At 37.1% G+C, this 20,378-nt stretch overlaps 2 protein-coding genes across 8 annotated transcripts in view; both read left to right on the top strand.

Moving 5' to 3' along the window:
• The window catches only part of Nck1 (NCK adaptor protein 1), a 65,958-nt gene extending 61,163 nt beyond the window's left edge, over positions 1–4,795 (top strand). For 5 of the 6 annotated variants that reach the window (XM_004624993.2, XM_023705012.1, XM_023705020.1 and 2 more), the window contains 2 exons: positions 926–1,638; positions 3,320–3,989. In XM_004624993.2, the coding sequence (XP_004625050.1) occupies positions 926–1,638; positions 3,320–3,514 (908 nt within the window). In that variant the 3' untranslated portion in view covers positions 3,515–3,989. Of the gene's footprint in view, positions 1–925; positions 1,639–3,319 lie in introns of all 6 variants that reach the window. The other variant, XM_004624994.3, reaches the window with a different exon arrangement.
• A 9,573-nt stretch (positions 4,796–14,368) lies between these two features.
• The window catches only part of Il20rb (interleukin 20 receptor subunit beta), a 57,725-nt gene continuing 51,715 nt past the window's right edge, over positions 14,369–20,378 (top strand). For both annotated transcript variants that reach the window (XM_023706923.1, XM_012517517.2), the window contains exon 1: positions 14,369–14,565. In XM_023706923.1, coding sequence (XP_023562691.1) covers positions 14,454–14,565 — 112 coding nt within the window. In that variant the 5' untranslated portion in view covers positions 14,369–14,453. The remainder of the gene's footprint in view (positions 14,566–20,378) is intronic.

Below are 20,378 nucleotides of genomic sequence, written 5' to 3'. Positions count from 1 at the left end.
TTGTTTTGTTTTGTTTTTTGTTTTGTTTTGTTTTTTTAATGAACAAAAACTGAAAGCTTTTTTTTTCCATAATCTTATTGAAAAACAAATAGCAATGATACAGTTTCAATGATTCACTGGTTTTTTCCTCTGACTTCCATGTCTCCTGTTTTCTCTTCTGACCTATTCACATATTCTTGTATGCTTCTGTCTGGACTCCTCTAAACCTTTTTATTATACATTGGCACTGTACTTACTTACCTTTTTTTCATAAATTGAAAGTAAACTTCCTAAAGGACAGATAACTAGATCGTTTCTATCTCCAATGCTTATTTAGCATTAGTACTAAGTATATTCACAGTAGGAACAAAATTAGTTTGCTAAATATGTAAGTGAATGTTTTCTAAATTGAAAGCTTTCCTAGCTGCCATATTTGGTCTTCACTTCTAATTTTAAAAAAATCTTATATCCTCATTTTAAAATGTATGACACCACTAACTAAAAGGTTGTTTAATAAGAGGAGATCCTAATTGTTGATTCTTTGTGATAGTTCTTGTGTGATCAGTGTTTTGTTCATAAAGTCTTTGCCTGTACCAGTATCTTCAATAGTTCTACCAATTCTGTCTTCCAGAAGATTTAGTGTTTCTGTTTTAATATTTAGTTCTTTGATCAGTTTTGAATTTAGGTTAGTGCATGGAGAAAAGTATGTGTCTAATTTTAATCTCTGGCTTCTGATGGCTTTCCATCATCATTTATTGAAGAGGACATCTTTTTTGGTTATGGAAAGAAAATTTTTTGTTTCCAAAAAGATAATAGTAGACATAAATATGTTATCTACATAAAGGTCTAAACTGTATAGAGTTGAACGTCTTTGCTTAATACAAGTTAGGATTTTTGTGTTTGTACATTATTTTATATTCTCATTGCTTTATTTTTATTTAAACAGGCATTGGAAAAGTGAAAAGAAAACCTAGTGTTCCAGATTCTGCGTCTCCTGCTGATGACAGTTTTGTTGACCCAGGGGAACGTCTTTATGACCTCAACATGCCTGCCTATGTGAAGTTTAACTACATGGCTGAGAGAGAGGATGAATTATCATTGATAAAAGGAACAAAAGTGATTGTCATGGAGAAATGCAGTGATGGGTGGTGGCGGGGCAGCTACAATGGACAAATTGGATGGTTCCCTTCAAACTATGTAACTGAAGAAGGTGACAGTCCTTTGGGTGACCATGTGGGGTCGCTGTCAGAAAAATTAGCAGCGGTTGTCAATAACCTAAATACTGGGCAAGTGTTGCATGTGGTACAGGCTCTTTACCCTTTCAGTTCGTCCAATGATGAAGAACTTAATTTTGAGAAAGGCGATATAATGGATGTTATTGAAAAGCCAGAAAATGACCCAGAGTGGTGGAAATGCAGGAAGATCAATGGTATGGTTGGTCTTGTGCCAAAAAACTATGTAACCATTATGCAGAATAATTCATTAACATCAGCTTTGGAACCATCACCTCCACAGTGTGATTATGTTAGGCCTTCACTCACTGGAAAGTTTGCTGGCAATCCTTGGTATTATGGCAAAGTTACCAGACATCAAGCAGAAATGGCATTAAATGAAAGAGGACATGAAGGAGATTTTCTCATCCGTGATAGTGAGTCTTCGGTAAGTTCGTTTTCAAAGGTAAATGGAAACAGAGCTTTGGGTATTAAAAAGAAGATTGGAGGGGTTAAATGGCTTCCTTAAAGCTAACCAAGTTCTAAGCTGGAACATAATAACCATAAATAAATGTTCTGAGATTAAAGTCAGTGTTCTTTACAGGTATATTGATTTTGATTGAAAGATAGCTATTAACTGTGTATTTGGTCACATTCTCATTTCTGGGATTAAACACCTGCTAAACAACTTAAGGAGAGGTTTTGTTTTTTGTCTTATAGTTTCAGAGAGTTCAGGTCATGGTTGACACCAAGACAGAAACAGCCTGGTGAAAGGGTGTAGTAAAAGGAAGCCGTTCTTCACTTGGCTACCAGCAAGCCGAGAGAGAGGAGGAGCCCTAGGAGAGATAGACCCTTCAGAGGCATGCCACCAGTGATCTCTCTACATTCAGGACCCAGTTCCTACAATATTCAACTAGGAATTTATCCATAAATCACTGACCAGTATAGTGTTCCACTAGCCAATCACCTTCCAGAAGCTGCACATGAATCTTTGGGGGGACGTTTTAGGTTGTAACCATAATAAGGAGTGATACCATACTAGGATATTTGATCTCACCCAGTTATATTGGTTTTATTTTCCTGGAGTATTTTCTGTTACGGTAAACTGGAAAATGGAGAAAACAAAAGTTGACTTCTTTGTTGAGAGTAAACTAATGCAGTAGATTTAAGTCGGAAAACCATTTCTTAAATTGTTACTGGTTGCTATCTATAAGATCATCACTGTAGTCATTGTAGGAAATTCCTACATTTAAAAATGCAATATGCAAGCCTATTCATAAATGGATTGTTTGAAAATTAAAATACACTTTTTATATTTTAAGACTGTTTGAAATAGAGTTGTAATGAAAGGTAAATTACATTGCAGTATTAATAAACTATAAAACCATGAAAACTAAAGACAAATATAGCTGTTCTCTTGGGTATTGTTAAGGATATTACAATTTTTATGACACTCCTTAAAAATTGCTTTTCTCAGGTAAATGGTATTGCTGCATTGTACTTTTACACTTAGCAAATCATGAGTAGTACTAGTACTGTCTTTGTGTGAATATAATTGTACAAAATGAGTATTTGCTGAAAAGATTGAAAGAAAGTTAAGGAATTGCATATGAGAGAGATTTGAGATTAATTTCCTGATAGGAACCCCTCAGAATGTCAAGTGGTTAGTAATAGGGAAGTAGTAGGATCCATTTTCTATTACATGCCTGATATGGCCTGCTGTTTGAAACTTTAAGAGTAAATACTAAATAAATACTAAGAGGTTTAGTCCCAGACTTCATATTTCTCTTTTAAAAGAACTATCAGCCTGAAATCCCTATTCCTGCAGGGTAACATTCACCAGTGAGAGGTATTCGTTTCTTTAGATTGACCATACACTGTCATCCCCTCTGTTCACCTACCTTGACACCTATTTATATTATTCTTTGGCCCTTGTAGGAATTTGAGTTTGTGACCTGCTAATACAGTTTAGATTGTTTGTGTACCCTTTAGTCTGTAAATAGGCTAGCATAGTGCCTAGTACTTAATACTCAGATTCTAGCAATTAGCAGTTTCATATAAAAATGCTTTCACATGTTTATGGCTTTCAAAATGTTTGCTTTTTTTCTTCTTCTTCTTCTTTCTCTTAGCCAAACGATTTTTCAGTATCACTGAAAGCACAAGGGAAAAATAAGCATTTTAAAGTCCAACTAAAAGAGACCTTCTACTGCATTGGGCAGCGTAAATTCAGCACCATGGAAGAACTTGTAGAACATTACAAGAAGGCACCAATTTTTACAAGTGAACAAGGAGAAAAGTTATATCTTGTCAAGCACTTATCCTGATACTGCTAATCAGAAGTGACTGATACACAGCTTTATTCCTCATGTAATTGAAGACTGAGAAAGTGTTGGTCCAATCCTGCTTGATTGGAAATTGCTGTTTCTAACTCTGTATGAGAATTGACTGTTAATACATAAGTATTTTTTATTATCATTCAGCTCATACATATATACTATATGCAATGCATCAGCATAGAACAAGTTACTTATCTTTGGTCTTCTATTTCACTATTGTTTACTGTTTTTCTTTTGGCTTCTAATATTAAGGTTTTGTATTTTGAGAAAAAAAATCAAATAATGCAGATCAGAAGTCTGTATGAAAGAATTTCTTTATTGCCTTTCCTGTGTTTTCCTTGTAAAGGTCCCTGTTCTGCCATAGTTCTCGTCATATAAAATTATATATGGCATATGCTAAAGTAAATTTCTTGGAAATTATCTTTTCTGTGACTAGCAATAATAAATGGAAAATTAGAAATTATTTTCAGGTTATTGTATTTGTCACCACCAATTGTAAATACCAAATTGTTGTGTATGTTGTTATTTTTTAAATGTCTTCATTGTCTATGCTGCAAAACAGATGGAACATAGGTTAGAAAACATATTATACAATTTTAATTTATAGCTTGAAACGAATCTCTAAATTCTTAAACAGATTTTCTTTGTTGCTTTTTTGCATCTGGTTATTTAAGGCAGTCTCTGAGATACTGAATTTTTAAAACTGTGAGAAATATCTAGTGTTTTTCTCTTTGAGTATTACCTTACAAAAATTTCTTGTATCAGCACGTTATGTTTATGTTATGTGTGAAAAAGTTTTAGGGAGATAGCCAGTGAGCTATATGTATTTTTTTCTTCCCTAAACATATGGGAGGGAGGGATAGTGGTATTTTCAATTTTCATTTCTACCTTTCAGCTTTTTTTTTTTTTTCCAAGTGCTAGAGATTGAGCCCAGGCAAATATTCTGCCATGAGCTACATCCCATTTAAGTTTTGAGTTTTGTTAAGTAGGACACTAAAATTGATGTTTGCCCAATAGAGAAATGAAAGATGTATATGATTAGATAAAATGGTATCATTTTAAAAATTTTGTAGTTTTGTTTACTGAGTAGGAGTTTCAGGGTATGAATGAGAAAATACTGTGAAGTATTGGTTGAGTCTACTTCTGCAGGCCACAGGGAAAAACAATTGTATTTTATGGTCACAGTTTTCATTAATTTGGAAATTTAAATTTACTCAAACCAGTATTTTACTTGAAAATAATTATTAAAACCATGTTGTAAACAATAGAAAGTCATAATTTTCAGAAATATTCCCAAGGATATAAATATTTTCACTTTGCTGTTATAAAGATAATTCAGCAGCACTGCTGATAAAATTTAATGTGTAATTTGAGTGTTTTTTCATTTTAATTATTATTTAAATCATAAAATCATTTAAATACTAATGCTACCACTGGGTGGCAGCCCTCCTTTCTCCCTTTAAGCCACAGAAATCTGCAAATAAGACAGTGGTGTTATAAAATTTGAGCTTTGTTACATCTGCTTTTAAAGCCTTTTAGTTCATAGTTCATTATCTTTCCTTGTTTCTTCTTTATTAAGGTAATTATTAGTAGATAAATTTCATGGAAATAAAATGGTATATATCTTACCTTACTACCACAAAAATCACATGATATGGAGGACAGCAGTTTAAAAATAGTTGTAGAATGAGTGGTAAGCATCTTTTTATTGTTAACATACATTTGCTGGTGGTGGTGGTGGTGGTGGTGATGATGATGATGATGATGATGATGGTTTCTTACTTTCCTTTGTGGTTTCCCAGTCTGTGTTATGGGGAAAAAAACAAAAACAAAAAATGTTTAAATGGAACATTTAATACTTTGTATTACAGAAGTGAGCTGTTTGTAGCTAACCTTTGCTTAGTAAAGCAGAATTTGAGAGAGTAGCTAGGAATAGAGTAGTACTGGAAGCAGGATGCATGTTGCTATGCCATAATTAGACTTATCGTATAGCTGAGTGTGATGGCATACACCTATAACCCCAGTATTTGGGAGGCAGAGCCAGGAGAATCACTGAGTTCAAGGCCAGCCTGAACTACATGCCTCTATAGTGAATTCAAGCCCAGCCTGATCTACATAGTGAGTTGTCTCAAAAAAGCAAATGAAAAGGATTATAGCTATAGAATTCCAGATGATACATATTTGTCTCAGTATCTGTTATTTTCTCATTTGTCGATAAAAACCTTGGAAACTACTTTGTACTTCAAAATGTTTTCAGTTTGGTATTTTTTTTTAATTGTTAAAATTCTTAGGCCAATAGCTGTTTTTATAAGCATGTATGTTATTTGATACAGTTTTCTTAAGAATTGGAACAACCTTATAAAAGTAGCTATGTAGCTAGGTAGTAACAGGACTTGTATTAGAAACTGGGTTTCCTCATTCTCAGCATGGTGTGTATATTGTCACATATTTGCTCTCTGTGTGCTAGTTTTAGTTGAGGAAAAGGAAAAGCCGTATCACAGAAGTTGTCTGCATATGAGATGATTATTTCATAATTACTAGTTATTATGAGATGATTAGTTACATATATCACATGTAAAACACATAATCCTTCTAGCCACTTATATAAATGTACAAAATCTTTGAAGTTTTTTTAGAAATATGCATAAATGTATATATTTAATAAGAAAAAGTAATTGCTGTTATAACTTTTATTTGGCCATAAATCCTTAGGGTTCAGCCATTATATTCACAAATTTATATGACACACATAGCACACTACCACACTATACAGCTTAGCATACGCACCCAGTACCACTAAAGACCTTGACAGGTCACTGAACAAAACAAGAAAACCAGTGCCACTGCTAGAATAGGAAGGCCTAACATGTAAGCAACTTTATTAGAATAGGGTCATCCTTGTAGGTAAATGTCATATAGATTATTTCTAGCTGTGTAATCTTCTATCACATAACCCAGCAATAGCAAAGATGCAAGGTTCTAATTGTGTAGTATAGTACCTTTGTGAGAATTAGGAAAAGGCATCTTCCTTTCACCTTATCAGGGAATTTACACCCCCACCGCTTGGGCAGGTGCTTTGTTCATGTTACAACCAAAACCAGTGGCTTTATACAAGAATACTGTTTAACCTACACAGTGCTGAAGCTGAGCATGGTGCAGTGCCTATAGTCCCAGATACTCAAGAGGCTGAGCCAAGAGGATCAGTCTTTTGAACCTAGAAGTTCAGGCCAACCTGGACAACATGGTGAAGCCTCACTAAAAAAAAAAGAAAAAAAAAAAATTTAGAATTGGGGGATTTTACATAAAATTCAGTTACAGTTCTCTTAAAAATGAGAAGAGGGTAACACTAGGACTTAATTCCTCTAGGCAATCAGCTGGAATCTAGTATAAGTAATATTTTTTTATTTTTACCAATATACCAATTGCAAAAATTTAACAGCATCTGCAATCCATCTCTTAACCCTTATACTACCCGCTAGTTCATGAACACCCCTCCCCCCATCATGTTTTTGGCTTGGAATTTGCAAATTTTTATTTTTCAGAAATTACTCAAATCAAATTTTGAAAGTGACATTATAACATGTTTCAGCATTTCTATTTCAACTCTTTGCTAAAAGATAAGGGAGATATATATATATATATATATATATGATATATATCTTAACACTTAAAAATGCCTTCACAACTGTCGTCACTTTTTCCTTAAGGGACATTGAGGATAGAATAGATGATATCCTCCTTTTGTGTTTTGAACAGCATCCTGTGGACTTAAACAATGGCAGCTTACTGATGGGGGTGGTGTATGGTTTGGTTGCAAGGTAGGAGGGAGGATCAGCTTGCTCCTCTCCTGAGAAGCTGATTCTGTTGGTGTTTAGCAGCTCTGTGTGACTCAACACTGCCATATTCTAAGCTTTGACAGACAAGGAAAATACGCACGCTCCACACCCTAATTTCTTGCTGTTACATGAACTAAAGCACCTGACAAGAATTGAAATGTGTGTTTTAGTTTACTTGTGAAGTGCTCTTTTGATTTGAAAATATACATGTGCTAAGACTTGTCTGATGAGTTGAACAAACTGGAGTTGTGTTTTGAAAAGCAAGAGGAAGAGTTTCACTTTTATTAGCCATGTTCACAGATGTGTTTTAAATCAGTGTCTTTAAGGATAATTTGTGTCTAGAGCAATTTCCTAATATCAAGTATTTCAGAATTGGCACTCCTGATGTCTGCAATGGCTTAGCAAAGCCATTGAGGTTAACTATAGGACTGACTTGATTTTTAAATGTTTCTACTCAGATCGCTTAAAAGCACATGGATACCTGGTGTCATTTTGGAATAATGTTGCAAGTTTTATTTTAATTATAACCATAGGGATAGCACGCAGTTTCCTCTTTCACTATATTTTTATGTGCCATGGAATAAATGACTTTCAAACAGGAAAACATTATTAAACACTTTAAGACAGACATGGTTAATATATTTAGTTGCTTTAAATAAACTTTTGGGTTCATTTTAAGACTATGGAGAAATGACTCCAGAAAGGGACTGCTAGATATTGGCTTTAGGTTAAAGACAGGAAGACTTATTAAATTTCTATTTCTGAGCACTTAAAAGGGAGGAAATTAGCATTCCCTGAGTTTTTCTTTAGAGCAAATGATGTCAGATAAACTTGTTTTGATGTATTTTCTGGACTATAGATAGACTTAAAGAGTGTTACAAAAAGCAAACACAGATTTCATCTGGGGGGATATAGTAACTTAGTGTCAAAAAAAATACTGTTTTTGAACTGTTGTAGTTTGGTTGTTGAGTATCCTCCAAGGCCTCATATCCCCCACCCACAGCACTGTTGATAGAACGTTTGGGCAGTGGGCATTTAATGCAAGAAGTTAAGTCCTTAGGGCCTGCCCCTAATGGGGGCTATTCCAGCTGGTTCCCTTTTCTCCTCCCTCTGCCTTCTGGACACTATGTGCTCTTACCCCATGTACTGTCCCACCACAATACCAAGTGAATGTGGCCTGAAATCTCTCAATCTGTGAGCCAAAACAAATCTTTCAAGTATTTAGGTATTTTTGTCCTAGTAACAGCTTAACACTGATGTTCTATCAATGTGTATCTGAATGTTTTAAGAAGCTATTGGAGGTACTTACCCATTCAACCTCAAGTATTTTACTGCTCAGGTGTAGGCTATTCAGTTGTGGGTGTAGGGAAAATGAACAAAGACTTCATAAACTTTTGGCGGTAGTTATGTAGTTAGTGTCTACTGAAGAAGGCTTTGAATTAAGTAGATTCATCAAGCAAGAGTGAGGTTGAGGATGTTTATATAGGATGATGAAAGGAGATCTTGGATAAAGTTGACCATTGAGCATAGAGTGTGCTCCAGTTAACAGAAGAACTAGCCAGTGATTGAATGTAAGCAACCAAAATCACTTGAAAATTATGCAGATCTTGATTTATTATAGCATGTTCTTAACTACAAAGAACTATTCTAAGTAAACCATGATTCTCTAAAGAGTTACTGGGAGATATTGTTATTGTTATTTTGATACTGGGGATTGCACTCAGAACCTTGCACTTGACAGGCAGGCTCTTATTCCACTGAGCCCAGCCCTTTTGGGAGATACAGTACAGCAAAATGACTACAGGAGGACCACAGTTTGGCAGGGTTAAGTAAGGGTTTTAATCTTATGCTAATTTAAGAATAAGAACTGAGGTCAGGGGAAGTTAAATCTTTGATCACCAGGCAGTAAATATTAGGAAACAAATTGAAAAATCCAAAGTATGTTCAGAGGTAGTGAAAAGGAGAGGTGGGAGCTCTGAAAATTGGAGCTTGACAGTCTAGACTTGGAGTGGACTTGGTGGAATTAGAAGAGTCTTCAAAGGAATTCCACTGTTTAAATTCACTGTTACTGTCTCCTCCCCCAAATGGAGACATTGGTTTACAATTAAAGGTCAGTTGTGCTAAAACACAGAACATAGATGTTCAGGAATGTTGGATGCAGAGGGAAAACTCTGTGCTAAGAAGGGTAAGGGAACGTTGTGGGAATGGAGTAATTGACCATCTAGACTGACCTGGACACCAAGGCCTGTTCTGGACTCCAATTTTGTACCGTAGGTTCTTCCTGCTCTTCAGTCAAGTCCTGTCCCTGCAGGCACAGAAGATTTTAGAAGGCTGTTTTAGGCTGTTTTGACCATCAAAATTCTCCCTTTTCCACTGCTTTCTACCTTTCCCTTTTTAATCTGCTTAATTTTCCTCCCATAATTTAAGTGACAAATAGTATTAACAGGAAAAAGATCCCATTTCTAGACCATACCTGCTTGTGAGAAATACATCCATTCTTATTGTAACTCCACAAGACTGAAGGGTAACTTGAGAAGTACAGACAACAGAGGAGGATAGCTTGGTTCTGGCATTTACATAGGAAGCTCTCAGCCAGTTGAGATGGCATAGAAGTAAAACAAAGTTAGGGGCATACAGGCAAACCGGGGTGGAGACCAGCAGGATTGTTCTTTAGACGTCCTCACCCAGTGACGTGGACCAGGCACAGGAGGATGGTCTGACCTCAGCTTGAGGAGGCCTGCCATTTAAAAGCTGTGATATTGGTCTTAACCATCCAGCAGAAAATTATAAAAATGAAGTATGAAAAATAAAGCCATATAAATATGCTTAGTTGTAAAAGGCTTAAGTCAACAACTTATGACACTGCCAGTCCTACAGAAAACACACTACTATTATGGACTACTGGACTATATTGGAATATTTTGCTGAATTCATGTACCTACAATATTTAAATGATAATGGAATACCCTTCTCTGACAAAACTAAACAAAAAGGGGTACAAATGAATGACCTTTTTTTTTTTGAACAACTATTTTGTGTCTATTTTCAAAATAGGATAGATACACAGCTGCATTCTCTTAATTCAATGAAGAGAGATTTATTCAATTCGTTCGAATAGTGTTTGTGGACAAGATATGTCTGCATCTTGTACAATGAATACTAAAACAATATGCAATGTATTATTGAAACTGTGCTAGTAATCGGTTTTGAAAAAAAAAAAAGCTGTGATAAACTGCAGTGGTGGTGCACATGTATATTCCCAGGGCTTTGGAGGCTGAGACCCTGACTCCAAAGTGCAGAAAAGGCCGAGAGCATTTTCCTTTAGTGCCCCTTTAGGTATCCTGAGCCTAGCCATTTGTGAAGACCTATGTGTCTGGCCCTATGCTAATACGCTTTGTCTGCATTCTTCAATTCCTATAACCGTGATGCAAGGCATTATTGTGTTTATCATATAAATAAAATCCATGAGGTTCACGGAGTTGTTTTCTTCTGCTTGCATCAAAAGAGCATGATTTTTTTCCACCTACCCCTCAATCACAGGTATCTAGCTTTTGGCCCAAGGCCTCCACTAAAACTCCACTTGCTAAGATATTTATAAATGACTTCTCAGTTGCTAAATCCAGAGGATATTCTTCAGTGGCCAACTCACTGGCCCTCCTTTGCACTGTACTGGGATAATCATTTCACACTGTGTTGTTTCCAGAGCCACTTCTCTGACCTGTATCTTCCACCATCATCTCCCATTTAAATGTGGGCCTTCTACAGGAGCACATTCATAGCTCTCCTCAACTGCATGTTCTCCTTGGATGATCTTATCACTACCAGTGCAATACTGGAGGCAGGGGGAAAGGTGCCATGCCATTGACACCCATCAACTTGAGACAAAGATTCTTTACGTACTGGAGTATTCCCTTAACTGTGTGAGCATCTCACATTCAAGTGTGTCAAGCTGAATACATGCATCTTTATCTGCACCTCCCCAACCCTGTCTGTCCTGACCCCACCCCGTCTTGCTCCTCATTTCAGCTGAGTTGCTGCCATACACCCACTTACCCAAACCCAGAACCTGAAAGTCATGTTTGACTCTTTGTTCCCTGGTGTCTCCCAATCCACTCAATATTCAGAAGCTGTACATCTACCTTCTCTATCTTTTAAATGTGGTGATGTCTCAGACATGAAAAACCTAGTGTAGGCCAGTGATACCTGTGGCTTAGATGACTACCACAGTCATCCATCCCTCCAAACCCTGCCAACTCTGGCTCACATTATTATTATTCTGCACCTCCTTAGTCATAAATTTTTAAGATCAAATGTAGGGAATGCCATGATCGATTTGAGTTTTTAACCTTTCTTTTGACCTTCATTCTCAGGTTAAACTTAAAGCTCCTGCACAAGACTTTAAAAGTGCTCTGGTATCCTGTTGCTGTCTGAGCCCCATCTCTTAGCACTTTACAAACTTCTTATAGTTTCATAAACACAATGCCTGACTGATTTTTTTTTTCTTCAGAGTTTAATAGTCATAAAGACACCTCCTCCAGGAGACTATCTGTGATCCCACAGGCTAGATTAGATGTTTCTGAGTGCTTCTGTATTCACTTGTGAATATATCTGTCACTACATTTTTAACATTGTTGTATGATTATTTCCAAGTGCTGCTTCTCCAGTAGTTAGGAAGTTCTCAGAAGAGCAAGAATAGTTGAATACTCAAGATTGGTTCTTCTGGGAATGAGCATTCCTGCTCTGCTGGAAGGAGCAGCCACCTAGGATCATAAACTCGCTAACAGCAATGAGTTGAAAGGATGGAAGTTTTTCTTGCGGTACTTGGTATTGAACTCAGGACCTTGCACTTGCCAGGCAGGCACTTATGTCACTGGAGTTTAATCCCAGTACTTGGGAGGCTGAGGCAGGAGGAGTATTGCAAGTTCAAGAGCAGTCTGGGCTACAAAGTGAGTGTAGTGTAAGGCCAGCCTGAACTTCATAGTGAGGTCCTGTCTCAGACCAAAAAAAAAAAAAAGCACTTTATTTGGTAGGAGGAAAAGTAGAAGACAAAAAGCTGCCCTAAAGACAGGGAAAGGGGGTTCCAGAAAGATCAATTTCCCAGCTTCTGTTTATCAGGAGATAAGGGCCCTCCCTCTCAGGTTGATACCTAGAACTTGTCACAATTCTAGTGGCTCTCTGGACTATCCTAGGTGGATCCCAGGGCACAGGACTCTAACCTGGGCAACAGTTTATGTGCATATAGCTTCAGTGGGCTTTGATTTCTCCTTGTCCATTTATCCTTGTCAGGGCCTTATTCTGAAATTTATAGGTTGTCTCAGGAGCCTTATGGAAAGGCTATTTAAAGTTAGTGATTAAGGGAATGTGTGTTATCTGTTCTCTAGTGCAGCAGTATGGTGGCCCTATAGTGGGAATATGTATAAAGGGATGCCTCAGTTCACAATCATTCCATTTGCAGTTTGATTCACAAACAGGCACTTGGCAAAATTTTGCTGTTGTTTGGAATCTCTGCATCAGATGACAACCACAACCATCTTCCCCACACAGACAAAAATGTAGTCTTCTTCCCTACAACTGTAAAACAAACTAAGGTACCACTGTATATTTTTATATAGTTTTCCTTTAAGTTAGTAGCTCCCTGACCCTTTTGTCTCCTTTCCATCTTATTGGAGGTAGACAGGGGTGGATATCTTGCGTTCTAGCATCTGGCTTCCCTTGTGCTCTGTGTCAGCCTCCCTTGCCTCCCTCTGATTCTTTGGGGTAAGTCCCGATGTCATTTGGTGCCTTTATCTGGTTTATTTTCTCTATCCTTGTCCTTTGAATTGCTCCCTCCAGGAAAATCTTAACTCTTTCCAGTAGGATTAGCCAGAAATCCTAATGCCCCTTACTTTATTTGTTCTTTGCCAAGAATTCCTTTTTTTTTTTTTTTTTCCTATAAAATCTAACACACAACAGGCCCTCAGAGAATACTTAACTGAGTGGATAGGTGACTAATTTTCCCAGGGTTACACTGCAAATAAGTTCTGAAATTAGAACCAAAACAAGTTCTACCATAAAATCCATGTTCATACTACTATTGTATTTGCTTATTAGGGTGCTTAAAGTTGTTGAAGAGTCACAATTTTTGTTTATGGGTTTATGTGTGAGTGTGTGTGTGTATGTGTGAATCTTTTATTTAACAGGGCTTGTGATACAGCACAGGAGGGCTAGTACCCAGGAGGAAGCACTCCTAGACTAAAATTGGAACAGTCAGAATTTAAAAGGCTAAATTCAATATAGTGTTTTCCTTCCAATATGTAAAATTGATTTTGATTATTTTAAGTCATGCATTCCCATATTCAATGATCAAACAATATGAAAATGATGTTCAGTAAAGCATCTTGTTTCCATTTTTCACTTTCTTTTTCCCAGTTTCACTCCCTCTGCCTCAAGATAATCCTGTGTTCCTTGTATCTCCTAGGTTTTCTTTTGGCAAATGCATGTAAATATGAAGCTATGTGTTCTTCATCTTTTAACATGATCTTACCAGGTATAGTTGTGCACATCTGTAATTCCAGCACACTGTTGGATGAGGCAGGAGGATCACCATGAATTCAAGGCCAGCCTAGACTACAATAGGGAGACCCTGTCTCAAAAAATTTAAATAGATAGGTCTTAATTAAAAAAAAAAAAAACAACTTATCTATTTCTTTTTTGAAGTAGGTATATATTAGCAAAAAGAGCCAATCAGTACCAGCCTGAATAAACTCAGAGGGAGACTTGGAAAAGTACACGTATATGGTGAAGGGAAGATAATTGTGCCTGCTCCTGCACCTCTAGGGACACCTTACCCAACCCACAGATCCCTGTGCTCCAGAGATTTCCTCCAGGCAGATTCTCAAGCTCCCCAGAGTTGTCTTCTCTGAGGCCACTCCCCTTGCTGCAATAGCTGGGTTTAGGCCGAAAGGAGGGTGCTGCATAGCCCGCCCCTTCTGTGCTGTTTGAGCCAACTCCTCTTTCCAGAACAAAACTGCAACCCAGACCTCAGCTCCAATGTCCTCCATCTGAAGCGGGATGGCTTGAATGGACAGAATGCTTCATTGTAAAAGGAAACAATGTTCCAGGTCAAACTAAGTCTGCAAACAACCCTCACAATGGTTCAAAAAAGCCTCTGGACAAGTCTTATCATGTGGCTTTCCCACACCTTGATTCCATGTTTGCTCACAGGTAAGTAGGAATTAGAATTCATTTGGTGATTTGGGCCTTGAGCATAGCTTAAGAAGGTGAAAAATATTTTCCTGGGGTTGATATGTGTGTATAGAACATTGTACTTTTTCTTGCTCATCTAAAGGTATCTATACCATTTAAAAAATAAATTGGGTTGGGGGCATTTTCTCTGCCAGTAAGGTTACAAACTTTGCTTGTATCTACCTCTTCACGGTGCCAAAATTGCATCCTGATGTTTCTTCATATTAAACAGCATTTAAGAGAAATTTCTAATTTTAATATTCCAAGATTCTGGTCATTTGTGGTGTTAGTGGGAACCTCAGATCTCTCTCTCTCTCTCTCTCTCTCTCTCTCTCTCTCTCTCTCTCTCTCTCACCTTTAGTAATTCTAAATAAATAATTTTTTTTATACTAAGGCAAAGGCAATCTGCAGATGTTTAGAACTGACTCAAAGATCAAACATACCACGTTCCTTTCAATTCCCTTAACCTTCACCACTCCCAATTGCTTGGTACACAGTGCCCAATTTCTTTTCTTCTTTTCCATGACCCCAGCACATTTAAGCCTCACCCTATGTTTATTTGACTCCATTTCTCACTATTTCTTGAAAACATAGGCGGAAGGCAGCTGCCATCTTCGCAGTAAGCACACTATACTGTCATTTCTTCCTCCTGGCATTTATTGTTCACAATTTCCCACCAGGAGCACCATCTCCTTGCTTTTCTTATCCTACTCCCAGTATCATTCCAGATCCTTCTTTCCATAGACCCTTCCTGGGCCTCCCTTGCTTCTTTAACCCTTGGTGGTTCATTTTTCAGCACTGGCCTGAGGGAAGAGACTGGGCATCTTTCCTAGTGTCCTTAATCATCTAGCATAGCCTGAATTGGTTGGTTGTCTGATTAGTTGGTTAATTGTTTCTTATCAGGATTAAAACACACACACACACACACACACAAAAAAAAAAAACAAGTCAGGGAAACTTCCCTCCACTGAGCCAAAGGTAGAAGATGAGAAGTGGAATGGAAAGTAGAAAGATCAGTATATTTTCACCTGACAGTTACTCCAGTGAATTCAGTCTTTAAAATTTTTTCTTAAAAATTTCTGTTTCAAACAGACCTGGAGGTGAGTGTGCACTTTGGACAGTTGCTAGTTCACACAAAAAGACAAAGCAAAACAACAGTGGTGGAAACCACAGGACATCAGAGTCCGAGGATGTCTGTGTGAGTGTCGGACCTGATCACTTTTGGACTGTAATGGTTGATTCATTGTGTTAACTTGAAAAATCTAGGAGCTTGCCTGGCAAGTACAAGCTCCTAAGTTCAATCCCCGGTACAAAAAACAATCTAGAAGCTTAATTAAATAATAGCAGTTCTATATCCTGGGGAGCAGATGACATGCCATTCCCCTCTAAGATGTTCATTGTGTCAACTGCAGAAATTCAGAAGTTTTTTAAGTCTGGAGCTCAATTGTAATGTATTAGTTCGTTAGTTTTGATAACTGCGTCTTGGTTACATGTTCTCACTGGGGGAAGCTAAGTGAAGGTATATGGGAACTCTGTGTACTTACTGTCTTTGTAAGATGTATGGAGCTCTAAAGTTATTTTAAAAATTTAAAATTCTATGTTAAGAAACATGAAAAAGGGTCAGGAAGGGAACAAGCTGAAGAGACACAGGAGTTAATCTAAAAGAGTTCCCAAAGACCAAAGCTGGAGGGCCGGCCAAATAGTTCAATGGATTAAAGTGCCTGCAAGCAGGTTTGATCCCCTGGCCTGCTGTGCCGGCCCCTCCCACTTGGGAGGCTGTAAGCAGGAGAATCACTATGAGTGCAATCTAGTAGTGAGACCCTGAACATCCTGTAGACCCCCCCCCCAAAAAAAAAGACCCAATCTGGAAAAATTCGAATAGCAAAATATGATGATAGTGCTGGATTTTAACCATAGAATAAGATAAATCTATATGAGTACATACTGATATAAATAAATGAGTGAGGCCAGTTATGGTGGCTGAGGCAGGAGGATAGCTGTGAGTTTGAGGCCAGCCTGGTTGATGTAGTCCAAGGCCAGCCTGAATTACAGAGTCAACCCCCCCCCCACCAAAAAACAACAACAACAACAACAAACCTAAATAGATAGTTCAGTGGATTAAAGCATCTACTTAGGCAGACACAGGGGCCGGGGTTCGATCCCTGGCCTGCTAAGCTGGCCCTGCCTCACGGCATGCTGAGAGGCTGATTGAGACTGGATGTGGTGGTGTGCACCTGTAATCCCAGTGCTTGGGAGGCTGAAAACAGGAGGATCACTACAAGTCCCATCTGTGTGGTGAGACCCTGTAGTCCCTATACTAAATACATTTAAAAAAAAACAAAAACCCAGCTGATCCTTACTCTTCAGAAATGTCAAATCATAAAAGAGACTGAGAGCAGTTTGGAAGGGATTACAGTACTTTAATACCATAACTAAATGGGGAATCATGGACTGGTTCCTGGACAGTGGAAGTATTAAGGCAGAAACTGGTGTGATTTGAATAAAATCTGACGTTTATTTAATGATATTGCTTCAGTATTAATGTTAGTTTTCATACTATGGCTATGTATCTTTACAAGGCTGACAGAAGGGATTTGTTGGCAGGATTGGGTTTGTTCTAAAGGCTCTAGGGATGAATCTGTTTTCTTTGCCATACCCAGCTGCTGCTGGCCACTGGAGTTCCTTGCTCCATGTCCTCTTTCCATGGTCTGTGTGTACCATTGTTTGTTTAACCACTCACCTTTTCCAAGATATCTGGGATAATTTTACTTTTACCATGAACATTCATGTGCAGGTCTTACATGATAAAAAGCTTTCATTTCTCTAGGATAAAATGCCCAAGGGTACAATTGGTAGGTCTAATAGTCATTACTGACTAGTTCTGTGAGATCCTGCCCAGTGTTTTCCAGAGTGAGTATTACCATTTTTTCCAGCAGTGTATACAGGGTCGACTTTCTCTTCTTACCAGAGTTTGGTTTTGTTACTTTAAAATTTTTTTGCCATTCTGCTAACAGTGCAGCGCTATCTCATTCTGTTGCTAATTTGCATCTCTCTAATAGCTAATGGCTTTAAGTATTTTTTCACATGCTTATTTGCTATCTGTATATCCTCTTTTCATGTTAAATGTCTTTTGCACATTTCCTAATGAAATTGTTTGATTTTCTGCTGTTGAGTTTAGAGAGTTCTTCATGTATTCTGGATAGTAATTATCTTTGAGATAATGGTTTGCAAATATTTTCTCCTACTGTGTAGTTTGTCTGATCATCCCCTTAATGGGGTCTTTTTTATTTTTTATTTTATTGGTACATTTTAGATTTATGTAATGATAACATTCATCATTGGGAGTTTGTACCTGTAAGTGACATATTTGGCTGCTGCTTTTCTTCCCATTCTCCTCTGTTCCCTTGACTGCCTCTTCACCTCATTTACAAAAGTCTTGTTTCCACTTTTTCCTGCTCTTCTTTCTCTCATTCCTTCTTTCCTTCTCCTCACTCCCCACCCTTGTTCACCTTCTCATATTTCCCTGTATCTACTATACATTATGTCCTTATTTACACTTTCAATTTCTCACATGAGACACAAAGAAGTATTTACATATGTGTGTCTGGTTTATTTCACTTTAAAATATGGTCTCAAGGTGCAGCCATTTAGCTAGAAATGTCTCAAGTTTATCCTTCCTTATGACTGAGTCGTACTTCATTGTATATTAAAAAACAAAACAAAATAAAAACCTAGGGCTAGGGAGATAGCTCAGCGGTCTAAGCTCCTGATTGTCAAGAGCAAGCACCCGGGTTTGATTCCCGGTACTGCGTGTTGTGTCAACCTTGGAACCCCCATGTGCTGTGCTGACCACCCACCAAAACAGGGCATGGTGGGGCACATCTGTAATCCCAGTGCTGGGGATGCTGAGACAGGAGGATTTTTACGAGTCTGAGCTTCATAGAGACATCCTTTACCAAATAAATAAAAGATTTTTTTTTTAAATTCAAAAGAAAAAACCCTGTATCTTCTTTATTCATTTATCAGTTGATGGGCATTTGAACAGTTTCCAAGACATGGCCATTACAAACTGTGTCACTGTGAACAGGGGTGTGCCTTAAAATGACCCAAGTTTCTTCATGGCAGTTTTGTGTATAAATACCACATTTTCTTTATTCATTAATCTACTGATGGGCATGCAAGGTGCTTTCAAGACTTAGCTATTATGAATTGTTCTGCTGTAAATGTGAGTATGCTTGAATTACTGTGATGTGATGCCTTTATGTTTTTTGGAATGACACCTAGGAGGGGCACAGCTAGGTAAATGGAATTTCTAATTTTAGTTCTTTAAGGAATCTCCATAATGATTTCCATAGTAGTTATTCTACTTATATTCCCACCAGCAGTGTAGAAGTGTTCTTTTTTCCTTACAGCCTTACCAGCATTTGTTATTATTGGATTCCTGATGATGGCCATTCTTTGTGGAGTAGTGGGGAATCTCAGTGTTTTCTTTTGTTGTTGTTTTTGTTTGTTTGTCTGTTTTTTGCAATACTGTGGATCAAACTCAGGATCTTGCGCTTGTCAAGCAAGCACTTATAACACTGAGCTATATTTTCAGCCTTCAATGTTGTTTTAATTTGTATTTCTCTAATGGGCAGGGGTGTTGAACATGTTTTTCATGTATTTATTGGCTATTTGTATTTCTGCTTCTGAGAAAAGTCTGTTCTTTTCAGTTGTCCATTTTTTGGTTGGGTCTTTTATTTGACGGGGGGGGGTCTAATTTTTCTGATTTCTTTGTGTACTGTACATGCTGGCCATCTCTGACAAGTAACTGTAATTATATATTCTAGAAGTTAGTCTTTTGTCTTAGGTACAGCTGGCAAACAGTTTTTCCCACATTGTGGGTTTCACGTTTGGTGGTTTTTCTCATTGTGCAAAAACTTTTAATAAGATGAGATCTCACTTATTGATTCTTTGTAATAGTTTCTGTACAGTCCAGGGTTTGTTCACAGTCTTTTTTTAGTGTCTTCAAGAATTCTACCTATTTTACCTTCCAACATATTTAATATTTTTGTTTTAGTATTTAGATCTCTGATCCATTTCATTTTAGTTTAGTGCATGGTGAAAGATATGGATCTAGCTTTAATTTCAGCATATAGGAAGCCAGTTCTTGCAGCACTGTTCATTAAGGAGCTATCTTTCTGGTGAAGGTATTTGGCTCCTTTTGTCAAAGATAAGGTGGTGGCCAAGTGTATCTTGACTTGTTTCTGCATCTTTTAATTGGTTCCATTGATTGTTACGTCTTTTATTTTTATCACAGTAGCTTTGTAGTGTAATTTCAAGTCAGAGATTTTGATGCTCCCTGTCTTGCTTTTCTTTTTTTTATTTTATAAATTTATTTTTTATTAGTTGTAATGAGGAAAAAATAGCAATGAGACAGTTTCAAAACAGGTTAATAGGATAGCTACAATAATTAATACATTGCATATTATTGTATTTGTAGTATTCAGAGTGCAAGATGCAGACATGATATCTTTTTTTCCTTGAATTTTTTTATTGGTACATTTTATATATACATAGCGATAGCATTCATCATAGGGGAATTGTACCTTGCTTTAAACAATAGTTTCAAGCATTTTTTTAAAGATTTAAAATTTCTAAATTTAGTTCAACTTATAATATCACATTTCCAAGAAAAATGAACCTTTTGCAAAGATATTTAAATAGAATCATACCAAGATGCACAAAAATGAAATTGTACAAAACTTCTTGTAAAGAAAAAAATCATTAAAGCATATACATAAAAATATTAG

Source organism: Octodon degus, unplaced genomic scaffold (genome assembly GCF_000260255.1).
Source record: "Octodon degus isolate 3935 unplaced genomic scaffold, OctDeg1.0 scaffold00008, whole genome shotgun sequence".
NCBI classification, from domain to species: domain Eukaryota; kingdom Metazoa; phylum Chordata; class Mammalia; order Rodentia; family Octodontidae; genus Octodon; species Octodon degus.
Note: the sequence above shows the minus strand (reverse complement) of the source record. Positions and strands in the feature narration are given on the sequence as shown.